This window comes from Camelina sativa, chromosome 14 (assembly GCF_000633955.1).
Source record: "Camelina sativa cultivar DH55 chromosome 14, Cs, whole genome shotgun sequence".
NCBI lineage: Eukaryota > Viridiplantae > Streptophyta > Magnoliopsida > Brassicales > Brassicaceae > Camelina > Camelina sativa.
Window position 1 is genome coordinate 21,325,041 of NC_025698.1, and position 16,907 is coordinate 21,341,947.

Here is a 16,907-nt window from a genome sequence, read left to right on the forward strand (position 1 = left end):
AGATGAAGAATTGACAAGTAGCCTTTTTGTGTTTATTTTTGTTTATTATATATGTAGTATAAATTAAGAATTTAAGATGAAGAATTGACAAGTAGCCTTTTTGTGTTTATTTTTGTTTATTATATATGTAGTATAAATTAAGAATTTAAGATGCAGCATTTTTTTCCTATTTAATTATGAAAAATTGGAACCTGTTGCTCTTTTTTCCCTATATGTAGTATTAGTTGTTTAGTTTCGTAGAAAACGAAGGCGTGGCGTTGGAATGATATAGATCAGATGGGGAAAAGGGTATATTTCTACCCGTACTATTTGTAAAGTGTATATTTCTACCTGAACAAAAGAGAAGTGTATTATCCAACCTGAACTCTAATAAAATTCAAAATTACTACCCAGACTTTGAAGCGTTATCGATAATACTACATTGACACAAACACTGTTAGTCAACTGTTAAATATGAGTGATTCATATGACACATAAGCAATGATGTGGCAAGAGTTTTTGGAATGAAACTCAAAACGACGTCGTTTTGATTTGGGGAAAAAACTTCAATTAGGGTTCTTTTTTTTTTGATTTCACGATTTGTTTCTCTCTTTCTCTTTCTCTTTCTCTGCGAAGGCGTTTATGCTTCTCAATTTCGAAGAAATCAAATGGATAATCAAAGAAGAGGTTTCCCCAAGAGATGTCAATGTGGAGAACCTGTTGTTTTGAAGACATCGACAACTGCTAAAAATCCTGGAAGATTGTTTCATGGGTGTCCGTTTGGAAGGGATGGGGTAAGTGTGATTCTCTCAATTTTGTTGTATAGTTTGGCTGTGTCTGCAATTAAAAGTCTGTAAATGTCATAGAATTGGTATCATACATTTAAATGGACCGATACGTCTATGGTAGAAGAGATCGAGGACTTGATTGAGAAAGTGGAGAACATTGATGGAGCTGCAATGACATTGTAGAAGGGCGTCAATGCTTGTGAATCTCAGATTGATACTCTCGCCATGGAGACTCGTGTGCATTTGGGTGTGGTTGAGAAGGAGGTCAAAGAGATGAAAATGCAACTAAGAAGCTTGAAGAACATTGTTGGCTTTGTTATGGTTATGGTTTTGTTTTTCATGTGTATGTATTGAATATGTGAGTTAAAAAGTGGTTGTATGAGAGTAACTAGTTTGGATGTTTAGAGAAAAATATGGCTTGTAAGACTGTTTGTTTGTATGAAAGGTAATGGAAAAAGAACAAGACATATGACATTGCTCAAACCCAATCCAACTGTGATAGAATCCAAAATAGACCGAGACATTTGGTTGTGGTACATGTCACAAAACAGACCATGAAATCAAAAGACATTGTGTTGTTACATGTCCCCAAAAACAGACCATGACATCAAAAAGAGAAAAAGAAATAGTCCTAAACCGCTTCATACTTCAAGCTTCCAAACCCACAAATGTCATGCTTGATCCTAAGTTCTCCAAAGTTCCTGTCAGAAAAACAAAAAAATCTAACATTACAACACAACATAATCTGAATAATTAAGATGAGAATAAGAAGATTGAAACCTGAAAATGTGTCTTGTGTTGGTTGACTTGGTCCTCCTCCATCTGCCGATGGTTTAGTCTTCTTCTTCTTCTTAGGTGGCATAGACTTCTCCACTTCCATATTTGGACATTTAGCTGCATTGTGTCCAGTTAAACTGCAACGACGACAATGCATGATTCTCCTCTCTCTACTAGCCTTTTTCTTTTTTGGAGACTCATTCTTCCCTTTCTTCCTTTTTGGCTTTGGCTTTCTTCCTTTTCTGTTTTCAAGTTCTTCAACCAGATTTGGAGGTGGCAATATCACAGAACCGGAGTTATCCCAGAAACACATACCATTTACTGGCCGAATTGAGTCCCTATAAATTTGTTGTTGCCTTCCATTGAGAAGCCAACTAGAGATGTAATCTTCATGATTTAGCTTCTTTTCTGCGATGATGTGTAATGCATGCCTACATGGAACTCCACTCATTTCCCATCTCCTGCAGGCACATGTCTTCATTGTAATGTTCACAGAGTAAGATGTACCTGACTCACGGACTTCATTTCTACCGTCTGATCCAGGGATAACCTTGCAGAACTTAAGCCTTTTCTGCTCCAACGCTATCATTTCTTTTATTCTAGGAGGTACTCTGCTTAGATCCTTGTCAGCTTTTGTCTTCCTCATATCAATACGCACCATGGTTCTTCTCCTTATCGTCTCCAACATCTCTACCATTGGCATATACCTTGCAGGATCTATTGCATTGTTGAAAGATTCAGAGATGTTGTTATGAACATCTACGCAGGAGGATGTTGGCGTGAAAAAAGCAAGGCTGCAATTCTTTGGGTTCTTCTCCATCATGGCTTCATAAACACGCATATCATAGCTCTTTACCAATTCCAAATTTGCTTCATACTCTTTCGTGGTATAACTTTCCGCTACTTGCCAAAAGAGCTTTTTCATGTCACCTTGATGGGGAAATATCTTCTTTAGGTTCCCATAGATGTGTCTAGCACACATTCTATGTTCAACATAAGGTAACTCTCTTTCCACTGCATTCAATAAACCCTGTAAAAGCAAAACAAAGATATATTAGTTAAACCATACATGTCATTTTACATGTTCTAAAGCCTAGTACGGGTTGGAGATATACCTTTTGCCTATCAGATATGATAGTAAACCCTTGACCCTCCTGTAGATTAAAATCAACCTTCAACTTTTCTAGGAACCATACCCAATTGTCTTCATTTTCTATATCAACAACGGCCCAAGCCATGGGATACATTCCATTGTTAGCATCCCTCCCCACAGCAGCCAATAATTGTCCCTTTAGTGTGCATTTCATAAAACAACCATCCACTCCAAAGATAGGACGACACCACATAGACCACATCTTTCGAATGGCAGCAAAACACACATAGAATCTATGGAAGATCTCTGATCCATCATCATCAAGCACTGTGTCTAGCACTACTGTTGACTCAGGGTTAGATCTAGCAAAATATCAAAATGAAAACCTAGTTAACAGATTGGAAAACAATTGTTAAATTTAAAATTTCAGTAATGAAAGAAGAACTTACTGAAGAAGTGCTAAGCGGTAATCTTTCAGCCTAGAAAATTGCTCCTTGTGCTCACGGTCGATGATCTCTACAGCTTTTTTCTTAGCATTTTTACATTTGTCTATGCTTACTATCAGATTTTAGTTCTTCTCAATCTCTTGTTGCATCCATTTTGGTCCATAATCAGGATCAGTTCTGATATCATCCAAAAACATCTTGCAAATCATAGGTGCTTTCAATATCTTACAATAGTTATCATTTGTGCAACTGTGCTGATCTTCAAAAGTTTTCACTTTCCACTTGCCAACGCACTCCTCATAAGAACAGTAGATATACCATGGACAAGGCTCTTTAGTCCCACACACAGCCGCTGACTTGTCTTTCCCCCATCTACTTATCTTTATGTTACAACCCTCTTTTAATGCATAAGCTACTAAAGCTTCTCTGAACTCCTCTAGACTATCAAATACTTGTTCTATCTCTAGCTGACCACTACCTCGTTTGTATCTAACCAAATGCTCCTCTTCTTCTTCACCATCAGAGTTAGGAGGTGTGTTATGATAATCGAAATCCTCATCCTCATCAACAAAAGAAGCCACATTTCTTTCAACCCGGATCTCTTCTTCACATGGCTCAGATGACTCGATATCATTAGGATGCTCTGTTGAGTTCACCAAAAAAACATTCATCACTCCAGTCCATCTGCCCGCATCACACATCCTCTTAAAACTCAAATCCGCAGACCTCAATCTCTTTCTTTCATTATGCTCTTCAAAAGGGTACTTATACCACATGTTTTGGCCATATAATCCCTCCCCCAACTCCGCCGACAACTTGATGAAAAACTCTTCTGGTTTACATTCTATAGCTATGTCTTTACCATTGAGATAAGCAACATCTCCTACATGATTCTTCACCCAATACCCTCCAAAATTCACAAGGAATGTCACATGATCCGGATTGCTGTCAACAAAAAAAATTATACAAAGTTTCAAACACTCAAGCATTTAATCAAACACTTAGTGTGCAGTAAACAAATACGACTCTTTAAACATAAAACTTCAAATTATTGTCTCCAAATATCTACATTATGCAACTATTAAACAAAAACAAGACAAAATACAATATTTAATACCAAAAATCGAAGCAATGTTTGTGATTTACGAACTAAAAATACCTCATTTTCGCTTATGTAGAAACGATTGTGGGTAATGCTAACAACTCCTTCGATTCACGCCTTGTTTCCTCTACACTTATCCCTCGCAATTAACTTCAATCCCCGTTCTCCATTTTCGCCTTCGCAGAGAAAGAGAAAGAGAAAGAGAGAAACGAATCGTGAAATCAAAAAAAAAAAGAACCCTAATTGAAGTTTTTTCCCCAAATCAAAACGACGTCGTTTTGAGTTTCATTCCAAAAACTTTTGTCACATCATTGCTTATGTGTCATATGAATCACTCATATTTAAAAGTTGACTAACAATGTTTGTGTCAATGTAGTATTATCGATAACGCTTCAAAGTCTAGGTAGTAATTTTGAATTTTATTAGAGTTCAGGTTAGATAATACACTTCTCTTTTGTTCAGATAGAAATATACACTTTACAAATAGTATCGGTAGAAATATACCATTTTTCCTAGATGAGATGAGTAATCATCATTACTTTGAGTGGGTCGTGAAAAGCTTGATTTATTAATACTGCAGATGTGAATGTGTTATATATTATTTTTGCCAAAAAAGTTAACACTTTCTTTTCGAGCACACTGGTGTTATTTTGGCACTTGTTAGAATAAGTCCTTCAAAGCCAAAACCTTTTTCTTAATTTAAATAGGGGCTCCGTATTTGGAATCAGATTTAATTTTAAGGTTAAAGAAATAAGTACCACACTGTATACACTATACTCTATGTTCTTTTCTACAAAATATTGTGAATGTGAATTTGTTAACTCTTGATGTAACATTTTAATGTGTAATAAAACTGAAAGAAATATGCATGTAGCATGTTCAACTTTCTAGATTGTTAAATCTTGTTTGGGTTCGATAGGCACATATCACAAAATGATAGTTGGTTATCGTTAATCTTGTTTGTTTTCGGCCATCTTTTAGGGGGAAAAACCTATGAATAAAACTATTAATTGTAATGTTTCATATATAAGTGATAATTGTATTTTTTGTACCTTTATTTGCATTTGAATGAAATTGTATACCCATATTCGATTTTCGAGAAACATAACGACTAAGGGTGCTGGAATTACAGTTGACTCCCTTACGACCAAACAAAAAACAGAAGCCGAAATGACAGATGTAACCCGGAAGAAATCTGCAATAGATTCATTTACGGGAGATTCCAATTGACGTCAACTAGAAGACATAAAAATATGTCTACTCCTTAATTATAGTTTAAATTTTAATTAAATAAATTATAAAAAATAATTTGATAAACCTATTGACCAAATAATAACGAGATAGACTTTCTGCAATGGAATAAAATAAATTTACCTATAAACGAGTCAAATTAAAGGAGGAAAAGCTGATTAGGTTAAAATTATTTGATTTAGGGTTTGCTTAATTAGACTTCATTGTAAACTATTGGTGGTTGACTTTGTTATGCCATCAACTATTAATATTATTCATGGACATTCGATCATAACCGAGAGAACCGAACCGATTAAACTAAGATGTTCGGTTTTTGGCAGCATCTGTGAGAGGATCAACAAACCGATAGGCAAAATTAATTTGGTAATTCGATTTCCTGTTCAGTTCGGTTTGACGGAACATATAACCGATCAGTTTTAATTAACCGAATTATATATACCTAACTTTCACTAACCTTAACCCTAATCACTTTCATTTCTTCCTCTTCCACTTTCTACATCTCTCTGGTGATAAAGTCATTTTGAAACTGAAAAAATCTGTCTCATCAAATCATCATCATAATCACCTTTCTTCTTCTTCCGTAAGCTACTCAATTTTCTTCCAACTATTTCTATCTCCTTCTCAGAGAAACAAAACAACTTAAACCCTCCAAAATCCAGAAACCTAGTCAAGCTTCCTCTCTTTCCCACTACCTCTCGTTCTATTATCCGGCATAAGAATCCTCCTTCAGATCTAGTCGTTCGTCCGTCATTGTCGTCTCCACTTCTTCAGATCTGATTCTCGCAGTTCTTCAAATCATTTATGTTCTTGCTTCTTCGATTTGTGTTTCATTTCTAAGATCTATCTAGAAGGTAAATGAGATGTTTTTAAGAACAATTTGTAGATCTAATTTTTATTTGCCTTTTCAACTTCCAGATCTGAACATTGACATTTCCATTCCACACTAGTAGTAGGTATCTTTGCTCAATGGTATACGATTCTCACTTTTCTTCAACTTTTTTGAATCTGATTTTGGTTCATGTGATTGGTCGTTTAATTGGCTTGGACGAGGAAGAAGGCGAGGTACCTTGAAGTTTTGTGGGAAAAAATGGATTTTTTTTTAAGTACTTCAAACTGGTGTTGTGAGCTCTGCTTCTGGTTCTGGTTATGCTGAGTTTGGAAACACAAAAGTCATTGTTTCAGTGAGCGTATTATTAGATAACACTTCTCCGTCAGTGTTCATTTTGATTTAAAAGGTATGTGAGATTTTGATTTAAAGATTAAATATTCAAAATAACAAATTTAATTGAGGTTGAGGTATACTGATTATGTTGTATTTTGTCGATTTATCTTTCCAGCATATCTTCAAAGCTTCAAGTTTATTAGCTTAGTAGAACCAGTCACGAGCTGCAAGTGCTTTTGTTAACGCCAAAGCCTGCATACTCTCTATAATTCTCTTTCGCCCCTTTTCTAATGTGACAACAGCTTGGTCTGATTTGGTTATGGGTTTTATGCAGAACGGTATGACACCATTGCAGAAGAAGTTACAAAGATCAGAAGTCCACTATGAATTTGTCGTAGAAAAAGTTTGAAGATATGAAGATATGTATTTGAGAGACGTATCTCTTTTTCCAAGCTTTTGTAATTTTTTTCATTCTTAACTGGGTTTTAATTTGGTAACTAAACGTTCGGTTCTCATAGTGAATGATGCAAATTAAGAAAGACAACGCCAAAGTGGCAAAGCCGTATTTGAGTTTTACACATTGTGAGTTCAAGGAATTTGTAAATCGTGTCACTTGCAGTTTATGCAAAATGTGAACAATCGTGTCAATTGCAGATACATTTATCAACACTCTGATTTATTTTTTTTTTTTGTTAAACTGAAAATAGATGCTTAACCAACAATAAGTTGAAATAGCCAGAAAAACCCTTATCGTGATGCATAAGGTAGACAAATAGAATCATACAACTAAACAACATGGATAGAGATGCTTGCAACACTGGTTTTTAACACGTATTATACGCAGATGCAGTGGTTGTAACGAAATAAAATAGTAACAATTATTAAATAATCTCTGTGTGTGGATGTGCTCTATTTGTTAATTGTTATTGATGAACTCGCACCCCACCACACTAGTACATAATCTTTGGTCTCATTGCCATTAGTTCGGCGGAATCTAATGATTTTTTAAATCCATCCACTTGCATACTATATGATTTTATATCACACACAAAAGAAAATAAATGATTGTATAGAGCCTGCTTTTCTATTCAAAATTTGAAGCTCAAGTGTCACGAGAAAATAGTCAAATACCGAGTTTGTATTTGTACGCTAAATAATTATTGTTCATAATAAAATAGAAAAACATACGAGGATGGTTTGATTTCAATAAAGATTTTTTCAATTTTACAGATTTCACTGAGAATTCTAATACGTTGACTTTAAAATAAGTCTAAATTAATGATCTAACTGCCTAAGAAAACCAAAAACTTATTTCTCCATATGTATAATATATAATTATGTCAAAAACATATAGAAACAAGTACATAACATATATCAAAGAATATAACAAGAAAATCTTAAAAATTACTCACCAATTTGCAATAAATTGGTTTACAAATTCTGCCGACTTTATGTTGATGTCAAACGAATAGACATCAACAAGCCTCTACCCAGAAACTTTAACTCGAAGTCTATTATGTGTAGTCTATTTTTGCAATTACAATTTAATAATGCAGACACAGGATGAAGTCTACTAGGATAGTTGACTTCTTTTGGTGTCTTTCTTTGTTAATTTTTTGGTCAGTTTTGCAATTAAAAACATAAAACAGAGTAGACTTTTTAGGAAGTTTCAACAAGTTAACTTCGATTACAGTCAACTCTGGTTATTTTTGCAATTGACCAAACCATTGACTTGGTAGTAGACTTCTAGCTGACAAGTAGACTTCATCTATCCGTCAACTAGAAAAAGTAAATTTCGTTGTGGTTAGTTTTGCAATTGACCAATTTTGACTTTTGCCAAGTAGACTACGTACGAAGTCTCCAGGAATGTTGACTTCGTTTGCAGTCTGTCGTGGTCATTTTTGGGGTTGGCCAACATTTTAATTTATTTAATTAGTAGACTTCTTTTGCACTCAACTACTTAATTTTATTTCAAAAATCTTACGCTCAATGCTTTTATATTTTGGTCAAATCCAAAATAGGCACTATAGAAGTCTACTCTTTTATTATCGGAAGAAGACTTCATGCAGCAGTCATAAATAAAAAGTCAAGAATTTGGTCAATTGCAAAAATACACCTTAGTAGACTGCAAACGAAGTATCCGTTGGAAAGATTATAATGCAGTCTGAACCATATTTTTTTGTTTTCAAATGAAATTAAGGAGACTGAAATTTCAGTCTACGGGCTCGAAACTCGATAAATTTTTAATTGCAAAATTGACCACATAGTAGACTTTACATGATATTATGACGGTTAGACTAACAAATGAAGTCTAATTTCGCAAAAAAATCAAGAAAAATCACAAAATCTACTGGAAAATACCTTATTGGTGGTTGTTTCGCAATGTCAAGCACCGAGGACGTCGTCTTTAGTCACCACAGAAGAAACCCAACACCAATTTAATCACTATCCAAGAATCATGACATATAACAAGATAAATGCACTTGCAAATTTTTTTGGATTAAAATGGAGAAGAGATGGAAGAAAATGAAGTTCTCATAGCATTGGGTGTTATTTAAGCTTACAAATTCAGGTTGTTGAACCTTTAAAAGCTTCAAATTTGGTTATTCATGATTGTTGGAAAATTGATGGCGGTAGCACAACCGTAAATAAAAGAAGAAGATGAGAATATGGATGTAATAAACATTTTCGCAAAAAATTCAAATAAATCAGAAATAATAGCATTTTTGTGAATATTTAATAGGGAGAAAGTGGCAAATGTTGGAGAGAGAAAAAAAAGGGTCTAACATTGTAATTAACTCAAGTTAGGGGTCCAATTTTGCAAGTGTCGCTTCATATAATGATATTTTTTTGTTTTATATAGTTTGTATGATCTGAGTTTTATTATTTCGTCGTTTAGCCTTAGAAATTCAGAATGGTCCTAGCTAGCGGTAGTTATTACATAAATGGAATAATACAGAAAAAATAATCGAAGTTGGTACATACTAGAAGTTCGAACGAAGGTGACGAAGCAAAAATATTGCAATAAGTGTCGCAACTAGCAAATGACGACCAACTACCATCTTTATTTTTATTGGGTTAGACAATGCAAACTTAAAAGCTGATTTAAGTTAAAAACGAATGCTCACAAATCCAATTTGTAGATTTGATTTCTTTACGCAATAAGTGATTGCATATTTCAATTTTAACAAAAAGAAAAATTAAAAAAAATAAATCATATTTCAATTTTAATTGTAACTCAATAACAAGATTACTATAAATCATTAGGTTATAATTTATATACAAATATCATTTGTTTTATTTTGTGTTGAATAGTCTTTTTATATGTTAAAAATGCTTGTTTAACTTGTTTCTTAGCTGGCAATGATAAATATCATAGTGTAAATGGAATGAGCTCCGAAGCAAATAGAATTGGCTCCACAGACGGAATTATGTTTGAATTAATGTGTCCGATGTGGACCTCACGTTATATCACACTCTCATCATTACGGGCACTTCCTACCAACCCCTTAAACACACCCTCCTGGCTCAATGTCACCATCATTTATTTATGTTCATTTTTTCAGCAAAAAATATGACAACCTTCAAAATTTACTACTAAAATCAAAAATATTACAAAATATATAATTTTTGTAAAAAAATACTAAACAAAACCCAAACTTTTAAATTATAAACTTTCAAAAATAACTGGAGCCACCACCAATATTCTTATTTCAGATTTTGGCAAAGTTAACGATAACTTGCATACTTTAACCACCTGTATCATTTCGAACAAAAATGCTCAGAATACAGTACATATAGTTTATTCTCCTCCATTTTGTATTTGTTTTTATACGTCTATTTTCACTTTTATAAATACTTTTCATTTTTGTAATTTCGATTACAATTTATTTTTTTCTATCTTTTAAAATCCATTTTCCTTATTTTTTCTTTGAATTATAATATTTTTGTAACACCCGTGAACCGGTTTATAGCTTTTCGGTATGGGTATTGACCGACACTAGTGATGGTCTCACTCGAGACCGTATGTGGTCGGGCTACTCAGTTGGATTTTAATTCTCCAGTTTATGTGTTTGGTTTAGGAGAACCCTATGACTCGAGTTTAATAGGGAAAAACTCGACTTCCCAAGTCTTTTAGCCGCTTTTGACACTTTCCAGAGAGATAAAAAGAGAACAAAAGTTTCTCGTGAGTGTTCTTGAGTTTTTGGAGGTTCTCTGCGTCTTTTGGTGTGGATCTAAGGCTAACAGCGTGTGGGAAGGTTGTTGTGGTGCTAGATTCGTCGTTTTGGGTTCAGATTCTTCTTATTTTAAAGGTGAGTGCATGACCATGGCTTATCTAAGCTAAGATCTCTGTTTCTGTGGTTCTCTTGGTTGATTGATTGATTTGTTTTGATGTTTGTGTGCTTTTTGTGATCCTTGTGGCTTGATTTCACTCATGGGGATGCCTTGGACGCGTGTGAGGTGTTTGGAGGCGGAAATAAGAGCTAGAGATCGAAGGAGATCGATGTTTGGCATCAGTGTCAGTCGAAACCAATACGAGGACGGCGCGAGAGCTTTGGTGAGTGTCGGGTCGAGTTTGAGTTCAGAAAATCAAGCATTAAGAAGGTTCAATTTTGAGTTCAGAAAATCAAGCAAGCATTAAGAAGATTCAAGTTTGATATGTTCACAAAGTATCTTAACTTCAACTCTCGTTGGTTAAGAATCACTTTGCTCACCTATATTCTTTTCAGGAACATCAACAACACTTTCGATGTCCCGATGAATTAACCTAAGATATTAATCTAGGTGATCAATCTAGTTTAATTAACCTAAGATCTTAATCTAGATGATCAATCTAGCTTAAGCATTAAGAACAACAATAGATGAAAAACAATAAGATCAATCCCTATTCTAACGGCCTAGCATTAATTAATCATAAAAACCTTATGAAACCCTAACCCAATAGAGAAACTACTCAGACATGGAGATGAAAGAACAAAAAGTCAATGATGAAGAAAACATTAATTGCAAAAGAGTAGAATAAATAGGGTTCAGAATTCTTCTCCAAAGTGTTAAGAAGGATTGGAGATCTTCTCTCCAAAGCTTACAAGTACTCAAACGCTGTGTAGAATAAAAGTTGTCTCTTTAGAGGCTGAGCCTCGAGCTTAAATACTAAAATAAAACTCTAAAAGTCGGTTTAAAACGAAATTGGAAAAGATGCTTCGGGTACGGGAACGGTCGATCCCCGTGCTTTTTCTGCGTTTGCTTTATCTGTTTGCTAGTCTGATCAGTCTTCACCAAATTGACTCCAGATGCAAGTTTTCATCTCCAAAACACTCAATTTCCTTCCAAAGTAACCTAAAATCTGTACCGACTCACAAAAGACTAAAAATACTCTAAAAGCACACTTTGACTCAACAAAAGACTCAAAACAAATGTAAAAACTATGGTTAAAATCCTATAAAATATAGATACATCACTAAGCTACCATGGTATCTGGACTTCGTAAACTACAAGGTGTGTGGAGCAGTTCCTCACGGATGCCTCGGTGAGCTATGTGATCTGTCACTGGGAGTACCAGATCCAACTTGCCAAAAGAAATGCTTAATCTTAAGCGGGACGTGGAGTTCCCATGCTTGGGCTCTTAAAGCCATACATGTTGGGAATATTGTACCTCTTCCACCATCTCTTTAGCCAATCCATAACCTGATCTCACCGAATATTTTCCAGACTTTGAATAATGTCATACCATCCGATCCGGCTTAAAGGACTTGCTTATAGACATACTCCGAATAATCTGAATATCCTCTGGATCCATAAACTCTGGAAAAATAGGTAAAAGCCACTTCTTAGTGACCAGATTAATTAAGTGATTAACCATTAAATTTGGATGCAAAAATCTACCTCTACCATTAGCGGATCGAGAATGATGATTAGAAATCTAAGAATCGCGCCAAACAGAAATACTTGAACTATTTCCCACTAGTCACCTTGCACCAGCATTATTAAAATTTTGTCGCTAGTAAATTGGGATCGCGTCATTCATATATTATTATATGTAAATAGTTGTTTTTTTAAAAAGTTGTTACAAATTGGGAAATCACAGTTGCTAGGGTGTTTTTCTAATTTACGTAATTAACTAACTAGTAGAAAGGAAAAAAAAAAGTGTAACTAATCTTATCTGTGAAGGTTTCAAAAAACTAGCCTCATTAAAAGAGTTGTGGACGCACAAAGTTTACGTGAAGCAATTGTGCGGCAGAGTCAAGTATGTATGAGTTTCTGGTGGCCATCCCATTTATATTTCATCTTCTTTTGTTTCTTCTTCTGTTTCATATTTTGTGATGTTTCTCATTCAACTGTATTTACGTACGTCATAACAATGTCCTCAACAAATCAGTGGACGCCCAAGCAACAACCACACTAGAAAAGATTAGCTAGTGCCACATACCACTTAGGGAGAACAATCCTAATTTAGATATTTTTATTTTAAGATTAGATAAAAAGTATCCCAAGAGACCCGGGGATATATGTATTTCATATAAATCATCAGGTGATTTTGGGATAAATTAATTTTTGTTGTTGTACCAAAATTTGTGGATAACAATTATAAAAATAGATTAAAAATAGTGGGTGATTACTGATGTGTATGATAGTGATGATGGAAGGAAAAGATGCAAAGAGGTGCACATGACACATATGCACACCCACTCACATTGTTTTTATTGCCCACAATCGTTGGGTTGGTGTTTGAGACGGGTTTCGATTTCCAAAACTTATATATAATCCAACTCTCTCTACTCCCTATAGGTCGTATATTCTTTATACCTAATAGTCTAATATCAATTTTAATTTTTTTTTTTTTTTTGTCAAACTTTTAAAATTTGTTTCTTTATCCTCAAAACACTATATATGTTAAAGAGAACTAAAAAAAAAAAAAAAACAAGAATGTAGGTCTACTCTTAGTCATAGGTAGGTCATCTTTGCACATGAAGATAATAAAATGATTAGTCCGCTTTATTTATACAAATTTGTTAAAAATTAATACTAATCTCATACGAAATTCAATCTTTTTTACTCTGCCACCGTGGTTTTACAAATTGAACTACAAATAACCTCGTCTGGTCAGCGAGGGCATTGTAATGTGCAACGCATGACGTGTTCGATGCTCGAGCAAATAAACCTTTACTTTGTTTGAAATTCTTGCATGAACAGAAAAAGGAATCCGAATACTAAAAATATATTTTAATATAATGATATGTAAATTGGGTTATAATTAATTTTACATTATATATTTATATATGAATTACGAATATGGTATGGTTTTTACATATCTAGTAGTCATAAATGTATCTCCAGTAATTACATTAAAGTATAAGATATCCATAAAACACGGATCAATATTTTTTCTAAAAATTATAATATAATAATAAAAATTATTGTTATATTTGTTTTAAAAAAATATTTTGATTGAAACAATATTAATTATTTTTAATATTGTAATTATATGGTAAATCTACATATATCATTTTTTTATCGTCTGGATTTATTATTGATTGCAAATTATGAGAACTATTACAAATGATTCTACCATGGACAATTCCTTCCGACCCTATTAGATTCACTACATACACTCTTGCCTATACTCTCTTGTGCTCCATGCTCTTGATGAACACCTCCTTCTCGATGCTTACATTCAGTTGTATGTAGAATCACGGGCAATTATCGACCTCCTCCTCGTGTAAAAGCATTAATGAACCCTAGACCAACCATTGGGCCAAAAAGGCTTCCACCATATATCTTTTTAAATACTAATTATTTTAGAATATTATAGTATTTTAATTTGTTTGATGTATATTACCATTTTTTATATGAGAATTTGTTAAAAATATTCTTTTTGGATCCTTTTTTCAAAAATACTCTTTTTGAACATTTTTATTTTTACCCTCTTTTACACAATTAAAATATGTTAAATTAAATTTTAGAATTTTTTTTAGGTTTAGGTTATCTGTTGCACAAAAAAAAGAAAAAAAAAAAGTTTAGCTTCTCTATTTTACATTTAAGATATATTTTTGAGGGATTATGGTTTACTAGTTGGAGTTTACGTTATTTTTGAGATATATTTTTAGAATTAAGTTATTTTATGCATAGAAAAGAGATATTTTGAAACTGGACAACATGAAAGAGTATTTTAAAAAAATGATATAAGAAAAATTGTATTTTTGAAAATCCCGTATTTTATATTGTATGTTGTATTTGCGTCATTACTTTGTGAAATATTTAAAGGTATTAATTATTATTTTATAATTGTGAGTAAATAAAATTTATTAATTTACCAACCACATAAATTTAGTTTTACCAACTTCCTAATGTCGAACATTAAAACACATTTTTTTTAGACTTGGTAATATATCTTCCTTTAAAAAAAATTAAATCACAACATATGCAAAAAAGCTATATATTTATTTATTAGATGTATTATATGATAATTCAAAAGAATTTGTAAATGAGTTAAAAGAAGATGATAGGAGAATCATAATTTAAAATCTTAACAAATCTTCCAAATATAGTTATTATAATAAAAATTTGGATACTTAGATATAAAATCTTACTTTTTAAAATTCTGATTGGTTTAATTTTTTAAAAATTAATTAGTAATTTTCTTCTATAACTAATTAGAGAGAAAAAATATTTTTTTTTGGAAATTGTTAATTATTTAAAAAAATTTATTAGTCTAAAATTGAAATTATATTTTTATCCTTACTGAAAAATTAAACATCTACCTTCAGACCAATGGTATGACAATGTAATTTTTTATGCTTTATAATGTTAGTTTCATATTTGTACTTCTTAATTATAATAGTAGGATGATAAATAATTTCTTAACAAAAATAGTTAAAATAATGTCTTAGTTATTTATATATATATTTTTAAATTTTTTTAGATTTACAACCAAAACTAAACAGATTTTCAAAACCTAAAATTAAAAAAAAAAAAAAATTACTACATTCATTATTCTCATTCAACACCTAAAAATCTACTCTCTCCGTATCATAAAGGATGATTTTCTAGATTCTTTTTCTTGTCTCACAAAAATTGATTTTCTTTATATTTTTCTCAATTAATGCTAAGAAATTGTAAATTTCTAGAATCATTAAATGAAAATTTAAAAATTTAATAGGTTTTTATTGATTAATAACTATAAAAATGTGTTGTTAAAAATAAATAATGCACTTATAACTAAATATTAAATGTTTTTCTAAATCTATGTGAAAATTCTAATATATCATCTATTGTTGTAATGCAGAGGGAGTATTTTGTTCCAAAGAAGATAGAAACAAAAATCAGTTTCCGGAGGAACCGCGTAATCCTATCTCCCAAGTATTACGGAAACGCCCTCTACGACGAAACACGTCAGAGAAAACAAAAAAAAACGAAAGAGAGGGTAAAATAGTAAATTATTAGGACTCTCTCACATCCCTAGGACCTGAGATGGCAGAGCTTTGTTGAAGCACACACATAATAATACACACACTGTGTAATGTGTGTATATATATATATATAGATATATTATAAAACCTCTTTCACACCTTTTGACTCCTCCTCTCTTCCTCTCTTCCTCTCTTTTGTCTCTCTGTTATTTTCTTCTTCCACGCCCAGTTTCGTTCTGATGAGATTCTTCTAATTGAGATTTTCAGAACAAAACTTTCGCAACCGATTTGTCGGTCAAAAGGAGATTTACCAAATTGCCGACGAAGAAATTATGAGGATTCTTGTTTCATCTCTTCTTTTCCTGGAAAGTCTTTTTTTTTTTTCTCTGTCCATTTGCTTCTCCTCTCTTCTGGCAAATTTGTTTCTGCATTTTTTTTTCTTTCAGAGATTTCAATTCGGATTGTAGCATTGATACACACACTTTTTAGGTTTTTGTATTTTTTTTTATTAATTTTTGGTGAAATCACTCAATCAGTTATACAAATTGTGATTTATCAAGGAAAAAAATTATTATTCAAATTGTGGAATTTTTATTTGTTGTTGTTAAATCCAGTTTTTCTATTTGGTTTTATAATTCGGATTGGGATGATTAACATATTGATATACAAACTTTTCTCCTTTTTGTGTGTTTGAAATTTTTGTAGTGGAATTTTTTTTTTTTTTGAATTTATCTGAGTTTGATGTTGTAGTGGAATTTTTTTTTACCAATGCAGGTTCTGTTTGTTGGTTATGGAGTAGAAGCAAAACAATCAGCAGGATATTGTGCTATGTATGACATCTGTGGAGCACGAAGCGACGGGAAAGTACTAAATTGCCCTTTAAACATTCCTGCTGTGAAGGT

The 16,907-nt window shown here is 32.7% G+C and overlaps 3 protein-coding genes and 1 long non-coding RNA gene across 4 annotated transcripts in view; 2 read left to right on the plus strand and 2 right to left on the minus strand.

Annotated features, from left to right (window-relative positions):
- Window positions 974-2,691, minus strand: LOC104742108. The gene is made up of 3 exons (XM_010463078.2): window positions 2,660-2,691; window positions 1,548-2,574; window positions 974-1,468 (listed from the first exon to the last, which is right to left on the minus strand). Exons 2-3 carry the CDS (start codon window positions 2,524-2,526, stop codon window positions 1,416-1,418), a joined length of 1,032 nt encoding a protein of 343 aa, XP_010461380.2. The 5' UTR covers window positions 2,527-2,574; window positions 2,660-2,691; the 3' UTR covers window positions 974-1,415.
- On the minus strand, window positions 3,206-4,354 carry LOC104743834. The gene is made up of 2 exons (XM_010464877.2): window positions 4,243-4,354; window positions 3,206-4,028 (listed from the first exon to the last, which is right to left on the minus strand). The coding sequence occupies exons 1-2, from the start codon at window positions 4,245-4,247 to the stop codon at window positions 3,206-3,208; spliced, it is 828 nt and encodes a 275-aa protein (XP_010463179.1). The 5' UTR covers window positions 4,248-4,354.
- LOC104742109 lies at window positions 5,896-7,267 on the plus strand. The gene is made up of 2 exons (XR_760442.2): window positions 5,896-6,671; window positions 6,774-7,267. It is a non-coding gene; the product is annotated as an uncharacterized LOC104742109 (long non-coding RNA).
- Window positions 16,774-16,907, plus strand: part of LOC104742110 (Niemann-Pick C1 protein-like) — an 8,974-nt gene continuing 8,840 nt past the window's right edge. The window contains exon 1 of the mRNA XM_019235734.1: window positions 16,774-16,905. Within this exon, the coding sequence (XP_019091279.1) occupies window positions 16,774-16,905 (132 nt within the window). The remainder of the gene's footprint in view (window positions 16,906-16,907) is intronic.

What these genes read in the sequence shown, in the direction of transcription:
- LOC104742108 (XM_010463078.2), bottom strand. Translation starts at nt 2,526, where the DNA reads ATGTGTGCTAGACACATCTATGGGAACCTAAAGAAGATATTTCCCCAT. An exon ending in AACACAAGACACATTTTCAG is followed by an intron (nt 1,469 to 1,547) that starts GTTTCAATCTTC and finishes TTTTTCTGACAG; the next exon opens with GAACTTTGGAGAACTTAGGA.